General features: G+C 41.4%; 1 protein-coding gene across 1 annotated transcript; it reads right to left on the reverse strand.

The window, feature by feature from the left end:
- Window positions 1-244: 244 nt before the first annotated feature.
- Window positions 245-5,026, reverse strand: LOC133014593 (zymogen granule membrane protein 16-like). The gene is made up of 5 exons (XM_061081859.1): window positions 4,975-5,026; window positions 4,718-4,841; window positions 754-853; window positions 466-555; window positions 245-373 (listed from the first exon to the last, which is right to left on the reverse strand). Exons 1-5 carry the CDS (start codon window positions 5,024-5,026, stop codon window positions 245-247), a joined length of 495 nt encoding a protein of 164 aa, XP_060937842.1.
- Between the last annotated feature and the right edge of the window lie 12,212 nt (window positions 5,027-17,238).

Consider the following 17,238-nt stretch of genomic DNA (forward strand, 5'->3'; position numbering starts at 1 on the left):
GCACCACAGAGTCACAGAATGAGTTAATATAGAGCCTTCACCATTAAATCTTATTTTTTTAACTTATAAAACAATGTTTCATATTCAATTGTCAAAGGTATTGCTCCAAAAGTGGTGTGAAATTACCCAGCGCACATTTGTCAACACATGTTGGTCATTCATTTACAGGTTGATCAGTGAAAAGTTTTGATTATTCCATCAAACCAATCATTAGTACACCACCACTCAGGTTTGAACTCATTCATTATTCGCTAGTGCTATTGAGCCCAGTTGCCCAGTGAGCTCCCAGTGAGGTGATCCCATGGCCGTTATGGTGGCCGCTCAGCATTCGCAGCTCTGATTCCGGGTGAGTCGGGTAGAAGTTGAAGGATTTCTGCAACACAACATTATTATAAAATTGTTTTGTTATTGCATGACCACGAGCATAGGTATTGATAATTCCAACATCGAAAATAGGTAAAAGACCAGAGCAGGCTGGCCAGCTGTCAGGGATCGCCCTCTGGAGGTGATGAATATCAGCTGATAGATGTAATTGCTGTGGTATTTACCAGAGACCTGCAACAAAAGAGACAATGTCAACAAACTACCACGGTTTGTGGATGTAGTCAGTACTCAATAAGTTAACACATGATGTTAAAAAATTATGTTATTGTCATTTCAATGAAAAGATCACAAATCTAATCATTGAAATTATTAGAATTTTGTCTTCATTGTAAAGTAATTGTTTATTTTAGTACCGATGAAATCTCTAACCTGAACAATGCCCTCTCCATCAAAAAGTGACATCTCAAGCACTGGGCCATATGCTCGTCCAAATACTTTAGACCAAATGTATTGATGGCGCAGCTGGATACTGCAAGGAAACAGAGGAAACACACAGTGAACTAAAATAGATGATACATAGAGTCTGAATATCTTACTCAATTAAACAATAAAAGTAGAATAAAGAAAATGCACAGAAAGGAGTGATAAACACTGGCACAATCTTAAGCAATAAGAAATTGTATGGAAATTATTGGGGAACAGAGAGTAGAAGAATTTATGCTTCACTTTAGTTCATCCAGATAATAAATAGCAGTGTAAATGATCTGTATTAACATAACGCTTTTCTAGTCTTAATGACCATTCAAAACGCTTTACAGTACAGCTTTCACCAATTCACACACACATTCATACAGTGCATCCATATGCAGCATTTTTGAGAGGTTCAGTATCTTGCCCAAGGACACTTCGGCATGAGGGATGGGGAAGACTAGGATCCAGCTGGTTGGACGATATAGTATAACGTATAACTTATAACATCACTATATTGCCACAACTCAGGATTTTAAATGTGTCCCTGTAACTGTCAGCAAAACCGGCCAGTTTATGCAGACTGTTTTATTCTTTATTTTAGGGTTATTGTTCTTATGTTCAACTACGGTTTGGGTTATTTTCGTTGTCTTTTACACGTAGCGACTCCCCTCGCATAGCTACCTGCAGCAAAGGAGCGGACGGTTTTATTCGACACACCTGATCCCTCGTTTCCGCCCCAGTGCAATAAAATACCTGCCGTCAGCCCGGCACAGATAGGAAACCAAACCGGACGCCAGCTTTGCGGCATTTCTGGGACCGAAAGAACCATCGAAACAACTTTAGCTTAACACCCCGCGCCAAGCGGAACGAGGTAAGGAAGCTGGTTCCATTCACTTTGCTGCGGGTAGTGCGGAAGGGAGTCGCTGTCACGTTAAAGAGTCAGATGTGGCAGACCAGATACAAAAATAAAGAGCCGTGTACATCAGTCAAGAGACTCAGAAGTTTGTATGGAGAAGCGGGGGGCCGTTACAGTAAAACTCGAGGCTACACCCAAACGTCTTCCTGACTCCTGTCTTCACCCGAAGACACAAAACTTACACATCGACAGTCAGACAAGACCGGATAGCGCATCACAGTGCACGCACTATAGACGCTCTGAGAAACATGTATATGGAAGTTGAATGAAGCCTTTCACATGTAAATAGAAAAATGTTGTGGACTTTCCTGCTGTGTCCGACCACTTGTAGAGCTTCTATTCAGGCATACTGCATATTACACCTAAAGATTAAGGCCTGATAGTCAAATTAGCAACGCAAGTAAAATAAAATGTCACTCGAAGCCGCAGCAACAAGTAAATCAGTTCCCATGCATCAAGACAGACCAGGCTCGTGGCAAAGAATAATTCCTGAGAACATCCGAGAGCTGCATGAAAATACTTTTTATAAGGCCTATGAGTCCTGGAAATTGTTAGCAAGAGAAGTTCGGACTGAATTGAAAAACTACTGCTCTCCAGATGATCTCGATAAAATCCAACGAAAAATTAGCACAAACCATGATATGGTGAGCCATCATTATGAGGCCCTTGTATGCAGCCAAACCACCACTCCAGATATCGTTGGTAAAATGGACACCTGCTCTGCTCTTACTGAAGAAATTCTTGCTCTTGTGAGTAAACGCAGAGACATCATCGATGGCAACTATAATGAACGAGTCGAAAAGGAGAGAGTGAGAATAGTGCTGAGTAAGGAAGAGCATGGCTCCATATTTGGACTTACAAATACCGAAACCGCATTTTCAGAAACATCACGGAACTCAGACCAATCAAATGCAATTTCCACAAGCTCTAGCAAACGACAAGATGCAGAAGCAGAACTCGCAGCCAAGCAAGCGGAGGTAAAGGCAACAAAAGACATTCTATCTCAGGAATCCAAGCTCAGAATACTGGAAGATGAATGGAAACTTGAAGAGGCGGCCATGTTGACTGAATTGGAGCGGAAAAGGACAGAGAGACAATCAAAGCTAGAAGAGGAAAGAAGGAACCTGCAGCAGCTTAAGGCAGAGAAGGAAGTCCAGGTAGCAGCTGCTAGAGTAAGAGCTTATAACAGTTTTGAAGATGTCCGCCAAGATGGCATGAACCATGAATCAGTCGCTGCTCAACAGGAGACCAGATATGAAGCTCGGCTAAATTCAAATGGGTCACCATCTCAACCTCGACTAGCACCTTTGCGAGCAACAACATCTGAAGATACCGTCTCTCTGGCCCAAGCAATAGCAAGCGCACTAAGCATAAATCGCTTGCCTGTACCTGAGCCAGAAACGTTTAATGGCGATCCTTTGAAATTCACTGATTGGAAGATGTCTTTTACAACCCTTATCGATCAGAAACCTCTCTCACCAAGCGAGAAGATGTGTTATCTAAAGATCTACCTCGTCGGAGAAGCCCGCAGAGCGGTGGAAGGGTTCTTCTATAGGAACTCTGAGGACGCATATACAGGCGCCTGGAAAGTCCTACATGAAAGATACGGAAACCCATTCCTCGTTCAAAAGGCCTTCAGAGACAAGCTCGCCAGATGGCCCAAAATCAGTGCGACTGATCCTTTAGCACTGAGAGATTTTACAGACTTTCTCCAAGGCTGCGCAGAGGCAATCCCACATGTTAGAGGTTTGACCATCTTGAATGATTGCGAAGAAAACCACAAGCTACTTCAAAAACTACCTGACTGGATTGTACGAAAGTGGGGCCGAATCGTCGACGATAACCTGTATAAATCGGGGGATTACCCCGATTTCAAAAGTTTCACAGCGTTCCTGAACAAAGAGGCCCGGATATCTTGCAACCCTATCACCTCCCCACATTGGATGAACTTTAATCCCACAGTCGAGAAGGAAGCCAGATCCCTCAATGCAACTGCCCAATTAAAGTACGCCACCCGAGATGCACCTGAAACGGCCAATTATAGGGGAAGACCCCCATGTGTGCTCTGCAAAGATGAAACGCATGGCATCGTCAGGTGCCCTTCTTTCGCTGCGAAATCTTTAGAAGACAAAAAGGCATTCATCCACGAAAACCGCCTCTGTTTTGGTTGCCTAAGGAAGGGACACATCAAGAAAGACTGTAGAGGGCGACATGCATGTAATACCTGTGGTCGTAGGCATCCCACTTGCCTGCATAAGGAGTAGTTAAAAGGACATAACACTCCTAGATATTTGAACTAAAAGGGCCATTAAATGCTCTAGAAATCCTGTATAGCACAGTCGGTTAAAATGTTTATATCAGGATTTGGTGGGAGTGTAACTGTCAGCAAAACCGGCCAGTTTATGCAGACTGTTTTATTCTTTATTTTAGGGTTATTGTTCTTATGTTCAACTACGGTTTGGGTTATTTTCGTTGTCTTTTACACGTAGCGACTCCCCTCGCATAGCTACCTGCAGCAAAGGAGCGGACGGTTTTATTCGACACACCTGATCCCTCGTTTCCGCCCCAGTGCAATAAAATACCTGCCGTCAGCCCGGCACAGATAGGAAACCAAACCGGACGCCAGCTTTGCGGCATTTCTCGGACCGAAAGAACCATCGAAACAACTTTAGCTTAACACCCCTCGCCAAGCGGAACGAGGTAAGGAAGCTGGTTCCATTCACTTTGCTGCGGGTAGTGCGGAAGGGAGTCGCTGTCACGTTAAAGAGTCAGATGTGTCTCACGTGGCGATTTGTTTGTTCATTGTATTTTAACGTTCGTGTTTGGTTTTAATGATTAAAATCTTTGTAACTTGTAACTGTCATTACAGTTTTACGGTGCTACTACGGCAGACCAGATACAAAAATAAAGAGCCGTGTACATCAGTCAAGAGACTCAGAAGTTTGTATGGAGAAGCGGGGGGCCGTTACAGTCCCATTTAAATAAATGAAAGGAGGTAAGACTAACCCAGTGATGTAGGCAGATGGGATTTCCCAGACCCTGATCCATGTGATCCTTCCCTTTGCTGGTGAGGTAAAGGGAATCCCACCACCACCAACGGAACCAGAGAAGGAGTAGACCGCGGTGTTGGCTGGAGAAGCGAAAAAAAAAGTATCACGTGAGGGACAAACTTCATCTCTCGATTGAACCATCCATATAGAAATATCTTGGATGTAGGATGTGTACAAAGTTCAGTAATTGTGTAAAAAGGCTTAATTTCTTACGTTTAACCAGGCAGCTGGCAAAGAGCCCTACGAAGAACAGGCGGGAAAGCATTCTGGTGACAATAAAGAGCAAAAGTATCATCTTAATTAGTTATGTTATAACTTCCACTTATTAGAAGCAGTGACTAAACATTAGCTTAATCATGATGAATTAAATATATGAACTAAGAATCTTTCAAACTGAAATAATTGGGGTCATCCAACTTACCTTCTGTTACCTGTGTGAGCAGACTGAGCAGAGGATGAGCAGACACTGTGACACTGGCATTTAAATACTTTTAGCTAACTACCTTGCTCATCACACAAACAAACAAACATTCCTACTTGACAACCTGTGATTGGATGCATAGTAGCTGAGTTTTTTTTATTTCACTGATAAGCTAAAGGTTACTGGAATTAACCTTAGCCATCCTTCAGTTAATTTTGTTCAGCGGTATGTTTTTCCGCCAGGCTTAATGAAAAAATACATTGATATGATATGAATGGTTATGATTGTTTCAGTAAGTAGAACTGTAAGTTTCCTGATTAACTAATATGTTCCTCGTACCATGGACAGGACCAACAGGCGGAAGTTTAATCCAAACATATATGAATATGTAATATGATATGAATGGTTATGATTGTTTCAGTAAGGTTCCTGATTAACTAATGTGTGCCTTGTTACATGGACAGGACCAACAGGCGGAAGTTTAATCCAAACAAAAGTTCCAGATCAATGGAACCTCGGTTCAATTCTTTTGGAATGTGAAAACATTGTTTTTGATCCTTCAGACAATTTGGGCAACTTGTTAATTGAGTAAAATGTGAAAAATGACATCCAGACTTTAAGGTGTGAAAACGCCCTTAGTCTCACCTCGATGCCTATTTAGTAGCTCTGCAGCTTTTGAGCATGTTACAGATTCTCTTTCTAGCAGATGTAGTCGTTGTTATGGAAATGTTGAAATTTGTAATTCTTTCCATATATTTTTAAACCCGTAAAACTCTATCTTCTAATAAAAATCAAGAGATAAAAACTCAAATTTTCATTTGTTGCTTGTTTCAACAGTGGATATTAGCCAGTATAATTATTGTTGCTGTAAAATACTACAGAATCCCAACAATTTCATAAGAAATATTTTGGCAATAAAGCTAACAAAAAGATTTGTGAATTATGTTCAAACTTGCCCTCAATAAAATGCTTAACAGCTCTGCAAGAGGTTTTTTCTATTGAATTTAAAGCAATTTTCATATGAATATAAAGATGTTAAACTTAAAATGTTGTCTTTTTGTGTGCAATGGCATGAACCGTCTCCCTACTAATGTCTGTCTGTTGTCTGTCTGTGTGCAACGTATATCTCGCCAACTTGTCAGCTTCAAACTTGTGTATTGTTATGGGTCCATGGAAGTGCAGTTCTGAGTTTGGTTTAGATTTGGACATGAATTTACTCCAAAATTTATAAAAAATAAAAGAACAGGCCAGCGCTCTGTAGCAGTCAGTGGGGGGTGGGGCAGTGTATCCAAGTTAAAAATGTCTTCATCTACGTCCTCTGATAAACTGCAGCAGCGGTCACCAACTGGGTCCAACCGTGGGTCAAAGTCACCACCAGATCATATTCATGATTAGATATTTTTATGTCACCGTTTTGGACACAGACACAGACGGACTGACTCATGATGGTTTTTGATCTCTAGTCATGGAAACAACATTCATAGTCAATGACAGTTTTCACAATTTGTCCACAGGGTAAAAGCACAATGTTTGTTTTGTTGCAGCAATGATAAAGCTCAATTGCACTGTTTTTTTTGTTTTTTTTGTATGTGAACTTGGGTCTGAAGATTACTCAACAGACCAGTGAAATAGCCGAAATCCAATGTATGAAAAAAATAACAACCGTTCAATAAATCATTCAAAACAAAGTCAGTTTCGTTTCATGAAAAACATGATAATGACTCACTAATGACAATTATTCATATTATTCATAGTATGGAAAGTTAGGAAAAACAGAGATCACAGGGTTATACACATGTTACTGGTCTATACAAATAATACAATTAACTCAAAAGTTTATCCACCTTCTTATAGTTCATTGAAATTGTCCTCCTGTGGACAAGGGACATTCTTCAGAGCTACATAAAACCAGGAAGTAACAGAGATGTTCCTTGTGATTGTTTCAACTGTTTCTACTGGCCTCACCTGGAGTCCTTGGCCGACATGCATCACATGTACTTAACTGCACCCTTTACAAAAACTATTCGAACATGAGACACAGAGAGAGGAGGGAGGAGATTTGATTCATGATAAATCTAGACTTCCTTGTGAGCACATCAAAAAATCCCCTGCCAGGTGGCCTATGTGGATTCAATTATCTGGCATTGTTTTCCTTTAGTGTGTTTTTAATAACACCCTACCTACTTTTATCTGGGGTCATGCTTTCCCATTCAGGAGGGTTATAGATTTCTTAATGCCAAACCTCAGACATATCATAAATGTGTGTCTCAGACATTTGCTGGTCCGTCATCGTGAAAAATAGTCACAAAGGACCCGAACAGAGGGAGAGAGGGCTGGAAACGTAAAATTACATTTTTAGAAATGTTCCAAAGACAAAAGTGTGGATTGAGATCACAACAGAAATGACATTTCTGGCCCAAAGTCAAACCTGTCAAACTGCTGAGGAGGAAAGTCATCATCATTACATTCCTCAGATGTTGCAGTTTGTGTTTCCTGAACACCTGAACAATAGCCTCTTCTTTATATGCTGCTATGCCAACACTGGTGTGTGCATGTTTGTGTGTGTGTGTGTGTGTGTGTGTGTGTGTGTGTGTGTGTGTGTGTGTGTGTGTGTGTGTGTGTGTGTGTGTGTGTGTGTGTGTGTGTGTGTGTGTCTCTGTCTGTGTTTGTGTGTGTGTGTGTGTGTGCGTGCGTGTGTGCATGTTGGGTTAGAGAGAACAAGAGAGAAGAATAGACAGACAAATTGTTACTATTATTAGTATTCTCTCTGAATAATGCATGTTAATGTTTAAACATCCAATTGTATTGAATATGATCTAAGCTCTATCGATTGATTAAAGTATTTTTCCATCGGCTGATAGTGATTTTTTCATTCCTGACTTTTTTGTGAATCAGTTTGACAAATGTTGGTATTGGTAGTTACCATGTGTGTGAATGGGTGCATCAGCCCCATACTGTCAAACTGGACTCAAGTATCTCAGGTTGAGGAGAGAGAGAGAGAGAGAAAAGGAGGTGTTGAGCTGCAGGAAAGTAATGCAGGGCAAAGGCACAGGCTCTGGCTATATGCAGGGTCTTGCAGGAATCCTGTTCCCGCAATTGAGATCCTCGTGCTGGATGCATCTCTTCATTCAACAATCATCATCACTTATAGTTGATGATATCTCAGCATGCTGGCATATGCAGGTCAGAATATGGGTCAGTACAGTTTCGGTCTAGTCTTATATAACTTTGAGTTTCGGCTTATTGTTATCCTGTGCTTCAAGAATGTGGCAAAACACATTCCATTCAAATTGACTACTGAAGTAGTGAAATGGAAGCAGAGAAATGTCTTACTGGAAACATGGGCTGTCATTGTGAGTGGATTCCCATAAGTGAGGGAGGTGAACTGGCCTTTCTTGTTTGTAACACAATGCCGCCGCATTGATTAATGACCGAAGACAATAATTTGTCTTGCCTTAGGACTCAAACCTTTGAGCGCTACCTCATAACAACAAGGAGAGACAATTCAGGTCAAATTTTTTTCCACATTTTAACAGTGTTTAAAGACACTTTATAGGATTACAACAAAAAAATGAAACCTTAAAAGCAAACAACTATGTATATAACATATAAATCATAATCAAACATTAAAAGCAGGTCTAATTGGATTTAACTGATGTTTTGAAGGTGGACAGTTCAGTGCAGTCTCTGATTTGTTTCTGTGAGGAGAGTTCCAGAGGGATGGGGCAGCTACAGAAAAGGTTATGTCTCCCCAGGTCTGGTGCTTGGTCCTGAATGGAGAGGAGAGGAGGTCAGAGGAATGGAGCCCATATAAAACTGACTGCCCCATTTTGGGATATCTTGATGTTTCAGAAAATCCTTTGGAAAAGAGTTTAAAGCACTGGCCCAGGCTGAGCTCAATTGTCACCATAAACATTTGATTCGGAGCAAAAGATGGAAACTGGAAAAAAGGCAAAATCCCAAACTGTGTACATTATTATTTTAAGAGTTAAGGAACTACTGATGACCACCAAAACACTTTACAGTACAGTTTTTGCCATTCACCCTTTCACACATTAAGTGCTTCTATGTGCATTCCACTGCCGATCTTACGACCGCTCTACTGCCAGCTGCCCCACATGATCCCTTTCCATCGACTTCTAGCTGCTTCTTCTTCGATTTGAACTTGTTGTTGTGATGTTCACCTTTGGACTTTCTGTGAATTACCTCTAAAAAAACGCAGCACGCTAGAGAGGGAGATCATGGCTGCTCTGCGTTAAAGGTACGCCCCCCTGCAGTTGTAGTCAACATTTCCGTGGTAACATTGAGCTCCGACAATCAGAGACATAGACCTGATAATAATTTACTTAAATTATATATTAGAATAATATTTGTAATTTATTTATTCATTATTGTAATCATTTGAGCAGTCTCACAATGTGAACCGAATGAACACATGCATTAAAAATATAATCAACAACGAATTCTAGGGATAATGATTTAAAATGAAAACAGCAGCGGAGATTTTTGCTTTACCAGCAAGAGGAGTATTGGATTCAGCCAAGTCTTTTTTGTTTTCTTTGTAGTTTTGGCCTCATCCTGCCTGAGGTCTATTTGAGGCTGCTCTGCAGTGGTGACAGGAGCTGGTTGAACACAGTGTCTGCTGGGTCTCAGACAAAGACCCTCTCTCTCCAGGACTGCAGCAGGTTCATTAGGAGGGGTCCCAGGAGGTGGTGGAGGCAGAGTCTAGATCTGTTGTGGGCTCCTTACCCATGACCAGGGGTTAAACAGTGGTGGTTGCACCCTTTGTAACTTTCAGCCTGCAGATGTGCAGTGCTGTGCTTACATACACTGGCACCTTCTTTGACATCCTGTGGCTGAAACAGTTCACAGATCTTCTGTGCAGCCACATTACTGCCGTTTTTTAAGAGATCAGCTACAAAGCAGTCGATCTCCGCTACCAGGACGTGTGGAGCATAGTCCTGACTCACAGTTTCCAAGATGGACAGGACCACATTGTCTCTGGTGGATGGGGAGAAGGTGACTTGGAGCGGCAGGGAAGGCAGGACCTTAGACAACGTCACATCAGCCACTTTTGTCTGTACAGCATCCAGAACACCGAGCTGCTGGGATTGCATGTTGAAGCAGGTGTTCTTAGGAGGCAGCCATTAGCCCTGCAGGACTTTACAGGCACGGCCTCCAGCGCCACCTCTCAACTCGGGCTAATGTTCTATCAGGATGCTGGCACGCTGCTGATCTTGGGAAATTTGTGGTTATTTGCTTTCTGTTTCTTATGGATATAGGTTAGTTTGTTGGTATTATATGTTGTGCAATAGGAGTAGACTTGACGTTGGCTAATTATTAATAATCATGAAATATGATTATTAAAATAATAAAAATTATCTATCAAAAATAATTAAATTATTAATTGAAGATGATCAGTAATCAAATAACAATAAAACCACTAATGAGAAAATAGGAATTATCAATTAGAAAGTACAAGCTATCAATTAACAATGATAAGGTTATCAACCAAGAATAATGAAAATAATTAGTCAAAAACAATAAAATTATCAATTTAATAATAATACTATCTATATTAATAATTGAGAAAGGGGGGCACCACCCTGGTTTCCAGGGACCAACGATGTCAAGCTATAATTATCAGTCTCATAATGATAAATGTCAAATTAATAATGTCAATATTTTAATATTAACGATTACTTAATAAACAGTGAAGGCTTCTAAGTTCGAGCACAGGCAATCATAATCCAGCTGCAATCCCACACTTATGCACAAATAATCACAGACTACAGATACTTTAATTACAAAAGTATTTATTAAAAAGGGGAAATAAAGTTATAATGTTATTCAATGATTTATCATTTTAACAAGCTCCAATATTTCAAAGATAAACACAGCAGCAGCACTTATCACAATTCAGAAAATACATGTAAAACCTGCGGTCTACCTATGTATGTCTGTCTCTGTGTGTGTGTGTCTGTGTCAAAGTGTCTCTCTGTGTGTGTGTGTCTATGTGTGTGTGTGTGAAATAAAGTTAGTGTTATTTAATGATTCATCATCTTAACAAACTCCCATATTTCAAAGATCACAACAGCAGCAGCATTTATCACAATTTAGAAGACACATGTATCCACCTATGTGTATTTGAGTGTGTATGCATCTGTCTGTGTCTATCAAAGTGTCTGTGTGGGTGTGTGTGTGTGTGGGTGTGTGTGTGTGTGAGAGAGCGAGAGAGAAAAGGGAGGGGGCGTGGCGATGACGCAGTCACGTAGTGACGTCACATCCAAGATGAAGGCCGACAATGTTAGGCTTAAAACTACAAAACAAAATGGCGGGTTCGTTATGAATTTAGAGCCAGAATTGAGGGCGGGTCTACCGATGAATAATCTCAAATGGCCGCCGGACCACGTGTGAGGCACAAAGGAGGAGGTGGAACAAAGGATTCTTTGTTCTGGTTTAGCTTTGGCTTCAAAATGGCGGCCAGATGTTTTCAGGCCCTTTAAATATAGATTTAACTGTTACATGAACTGTATTCTAAATACAGATCGGAACGGGTGTATAGGTCGGTTTAGAAGGAGAGAGAGAGAGAGAAGAGAAGGCATGCAAGGAGAGTTCAAAGAAGCTCTTAAAAACACCGTCAGAAACAAGTTACATTTACTTTACCGCTCAGCACTCAAACGGCGTTGTGTGCTGAAGTCTGACGGTAAAATCTCTGTAAGGTTCTTCAGACTGGAACGAGTGCAACCGGAGACGTTTAGTCACGGCGCTTAAAAACTGTGGCACAAGGCCGTAACCGGAAATGAACCGGAAGTAGCCGAATCGTCGTGGCTAAACAATGAGACACGGAGGTCCCACAAACAAATACACTCAAATATTAAATCAATATGCTACGTATCTGCCCAGATAATCAAGTCTCTTACTGTACCACCCTCGCGGTGTGTCTGCGCCTCGGCGCGAATGTGTCGGGGGCCAGTGAATCACGTGGTCTCTCTCACGAGCGGAGCTCCGGAGCTCAGCCGCTGGACCGGACAAGGAGCGGATTTTCTCGTGCTCCGTGACGGAATGAAACTTCGTCTTCTTCTGTAACAGCGGAGATCGTGCTGCTTTACAGGAATGGAGTGAATTGTCTCTTACTCCTCAGCGGGATGAACGTCGCGCTTCTGCAGGGAACGGCTTTGTGGAAGCCGTTTGTGGATCGTTGGAAAAAAGGAAAGTCTATGGAAGTGTCGGAGTCCGTCCAGCGGGGCACTTCCTGTTTCGGTTTTTCAAGTTAAAACAGGAAAGGTCCTATCAAGATAAAACTTTGACTGAGATAAAAGAAGAAAATGAAACGACTTCAAATAAAATGATATTAAACAAACGTCTAATCGCCTCCTTAGTTACTGAGTCGTGTGGTTAGACCTCTTGAGGTCAGAAAACAACTTGAGCAGCGTGGAAAAGAGGCAGATTTCTGGGAGCACAGGGGTTTTGTTCTACCTGGGAGGTACCTGCCCCCCTGGAGGAGGGGTCAAGGGTCAGTGTTGCCCTCAGCCAATTAGATGTCAGGGTCCCGACCTTAGTGGGCGGGGATTCGACCTCAGTGGGTGTTTCATAGTCTCATTTGGGTTTTTGCAGAGCGGCCTGCAACATCTCCCACCAGGGCCTGCTGCTGGGGGGGGTTGGAGTGTCGACACCCCGGAACACTCTAGGGCTGGTCTCAGGATCGCGTTTAGGCCTCACGTTTTATGGGCCTTTGTTGAAAACTCAGATCACTGGGCCTCAGTCCCAACATATAGTTAGTTTTGTTTGTTGTTTTGGCTGTGCTCTTCCTGACACCTCTTCTATCTGATTGATAAGATAAATCACTTTTGTTCGGACTGCAATCTGCTGTGGCACTGGTCATCCTTGGGAGTGGGGAAAGAGGGGAGCCAAACTTTATGTTATGCTCAGGCTTCTCTTGAGCCGGGTGTAACACGCCACTCCAACAACACGTTTACCTCAGTTGACTGAATGAACTTAAACAAACTAAAACATTCCATTGTTCATGTATCTCTTCTCTGAAATGTGACACTGCTGTAACAAATGGTTGTCACTCCCGCTTCATCACTCTGGGCGTGTTACAGCCTTAACTGTTCCCTGTTCATGTCAGTGTTCGTTGTGTCTCTCTGTTTCTCTGTCTCTGTATCTGGTGGAATCCTGGCAGCTGGTGGAGACGAGGGTCCGGATTGGAGAAGCATCAACCCTGAGCCTCCCATCATGACGAAGCACTTAAGGCTGGCAATATAACTTCTGTCCAGCTAGTCAGTCAGGGCATCTGCATTTGTGTGTGTGAACGGCTCGCCCCACTAGCTCTGTATTAATACAGCTCCTGCTGTTGTTTTAAGAAGCACTGGTTTCTGTTAACTGAGAGTTGGGCCAGATACTTTCTTTGATTTGAACAAGCACCCACCAGCCCCTTTTTTTCTGTTAGTTAACTAACCAGCTATTCTGGTCTGTCACACGAAAAGAGTTAAAATGAAATTCAGATATCTTTAAAATCAGTCTCCAATGACAATAAAGGAGGAGATTAAAATGGGTTTACCTGAATTTTGACTTCGGAGAGATAAAATGAAAATTTTAGAATAGATATATTTGAGATGTAAGTATTCTATAAATGTGGCCTAACTACACATAGTTGCATTGATCACCTTTATATCCTTAATGCCCGGCTGCCAACATTGAGGGCGTTTCCCCTTAACTCTTTAAAACAGACATGGCAGCCCCCGTGCACGTTATTGTTGTTTGCACAACCCATTTTAGATCGATCTACAATATCAATTAAACAGTCAAGTGAGTTTTAAGGAGAAAGCCAAGACCTGTGTCCACCATCTCATCATGTTGTACGCTTGTGATGACATCATTACATTTTGTTATGTGTGGTGCAAAAAGGGCCACATCTCAAAAATATAAAATTTACAAAGGTCAAATGACTCATGGAAGGAAATATTTCATAGTTTATTGTTTGGGTCATTATATTTTATGTATTAACTTAGTCATATGTAATTACAGGATATTAGGCATTTTATTTGATTTATAACAAAATTATGACAATTTCTTGACAAGAAATGACATCACAGTAAGCAAAGTTACCAGGGTGAACAGTGGCGGACCATTTCTATTACAGAGTTAGGTCAAATGGAAGGTGATTGGTTCTTTGCCTCATTTACTGTGTCATGTCATTCCTCAACTCCCCAGCAAAGGGAGCCATTGAGCTCCTGAAGATGCTTTCTTCTCATGTGCCATGCAGTGCACAGTCTATTCCAGCAGAGGGCATCTTCACTCATTGGTTCTGTAGGTTTCTCTCATGTCACTCTTGTCATTAATGATTACCTGACATGACATCATTATGAAACTGTTACTGAAAGACATCAGCATGAGGAATTACAGTCAAAGAGTTCAATGAAAAAGTCACATTCCCTCACTGTTGATACACAATGTGTTATGAAACCATTTGTCTTTAAACTGTGAGCACACTCCACAGCACTGGTTTCATAATGGTTTCATGTAAAAATAAATACAAGTCTACACTGAAACCTCACATTGTCCCTGATAAGAACAAGTTATGAACTTCTACATCGCATCTCCCCCATCACTAGCATCAGATAACAACAGCAGCATTAGAGACTCATGTGTCCTCTGTGTGTTGTCATGTGCACGGCTCCACACTGCTGCAATCAGACGTATTATTAGTCAGTGGGAAAGTCATGGGACAGGCACGGGATTAGAGAGAGAGAGAGAGAGAGAGAGAGAGAGAGAGAGAGAGAGAGAGAGAGAGAGAGAGAGAGAGAGAGAGAGAGAGAGAGAGAGAGAGACTTTACTGTATACTGTCCACATTCAATGTTTCAATGGACATTTTATTATTCTTGGTGGTGACTCCAAATTATAGTGGTAGGTTCGAGGATTTTGATGAAATCAAATGATGTGTGCATACTATAGACTGTATATATAGGTGCATACATGTCATGAAGCTGTATCTAGTAGGGAAAGCAAACAAACAAAAAACATAAGACAACCCCCAAAAACTGATATGATGAACTACATCTCATGTGGGGATGATAGCTGGTTGGGTGTGAATGCTGAATAAACAGCAGAAAATAGTATTCTATGGTTATAGTATAACACTTATAATGCAAGCAATTATCTCAGAGGTAGTTTGTGTTATTTTTGAAATTCTATTTACAAATTAAATGCATAAAAACTTTGCAAATATGTGCAATCCCAAAATAACCAGCGAGAGTGACAGTGGAACAGGCACGTAGACATTATAGATGTGTCAGAAAGAATAAAAATGCATAAACCTACATCAAGTTCAAAATGATAAACAGCATTCATATAAAGGAAGATGGGGGGGGGGTCGTTACTTATTGTTCATTATAAATTTGATAATACATTTGGACGGTTGTGTTGCTTTTGTGGTGTCTAAAGTCTTCATACATTCCTCGGATTCCCAGGGAAATCCACTGGAATTGTGAAATGGTGTTAATCCCCACATTCCTTATTGACAGTGAACGCATCCCGAGAGCTGCCGTCGGATTAGCGCTGTGGACACGTGACGTCACGGCCGGGCTGGGTCTGCTGCTAAAAAAAAAAGGAATAAAAAATGTGATGTGAGGAGGGGGCGCAGACAGAGACAAACACTGTGGAGTCCAGCAGCGTCAGGGTCAAGTAAGAGCTTTATGTGAACGTGACGTCAACCTCACTACAGACCATAATATGCAGGCTGGAGTTATTAGCGCGGATTAATTCGTTTGTTTACCAGGTCTATTATGATGTGTGTTGGTGTCAGTTGATGGATGAAACCCTGTGTCAGGAGCCTGTGTTAGTCCTGCGTTAGTCCTGTGTTAGTCCAGTGTTAGTCCTGTTAGCAGCCTAAGGTCCAAGGTGCTTTATTCCGCCTCTCCTAAACTGTGCGTTATGCCATGAAATCACGTGATGAGCTGTTTTCTCTGTGTTCAGCTCGAGACGCTTTGACTTGGTGGCCACGCAGTTAAGCCTGTTTTGACCTGAACACAGGGCTCTCATCAAAGCAGGACAGGTGAGAGACATTAGCCGCTGTTTAGATACGATTCTCCGGAGGATGTCCGGCTAACTGGGTCCGGACTTTCTCCGGAGTGTTCAGGTGAGGGGTGTGGCAGTGAGAGGATGGATTGTTTACAGCACATTAACACCAGCATCAGGTCTTAACACCAAAACTCAGTAAACATAGGCAAAATCATTATGGGAATTTGCTCCAGTTAAATATTATTAAAAACAACAAAAGCAAGAGGTGACAAAGACTTTTCACCTCACTCTTGTTCGGGATGACACCCACCGTCTGCATATCAAGGTTCAAGTAATTTTACTGCAGAAATCTCAAGAAAATTAAAGGGAAAGTCAGCTCAATTTGCATTCTGATATTCATAATTTGCTTTTATCACATTTTATTCATCAAAACCACTAAAGTCTTTTTCAGGCTGACCCTGAGTGTTTGTATTTCGAGGTTAAGAATTTAAAAGAAAATTTAAGGTAAAGTCAAGTCCATTTTATTATTGCATCCATAACTGACATACAAACAACTGTACCGCAACACCACAAATTGACGCTCATCAATTCTAAAGCCGCAACTGACTCCGTTTACACAAACTAGAAACGTCAACTCCACACTCACCCACTCACTCTGGGTGATACCTGTGGAGGATCTCTTCTGTTTTCTTTCATTGGCTCTCACTTAGACATTTGCATTGACTCATACAGCTCCTCTGGAGAAGGGTCGGATATACCCCTCCTGCTGCTGTTGTTTTTGTTGCTGTCGTCCATCACTGCTTCCAATATTTAACAGCTGTATGTTGTCTTCAATTTAAAAAAATAAGACAAGAAAATATTAGAAAAGATAAGAACATTTTTATTTCAGGACAAATAAATCCCCAAAAAGGGATTTTAGGAAATTAAATTACGGAAATGTTCAAATGTTATAATGTAACTATTGTGTTGTGCTGTGTTTAGTTTGTCTGTAGAGAGCGTTCGTTAGTGTGACAGGCCAGCGGGGTACAGCCAGG

This window comes from Limanda limanda, chromosome 11, assembly GCF_963576545.1.
Source record: "Limanda limanda chromosome 11, fLimLim1.1, whole genome shotgun sequence".
NCBI classification, from domain to species: Eukaryota; Metazoa; Chordata; class Actinopteri; order Pleuronectiformes; family Pleuronectidae; genus Limanda; species Limanda limanda.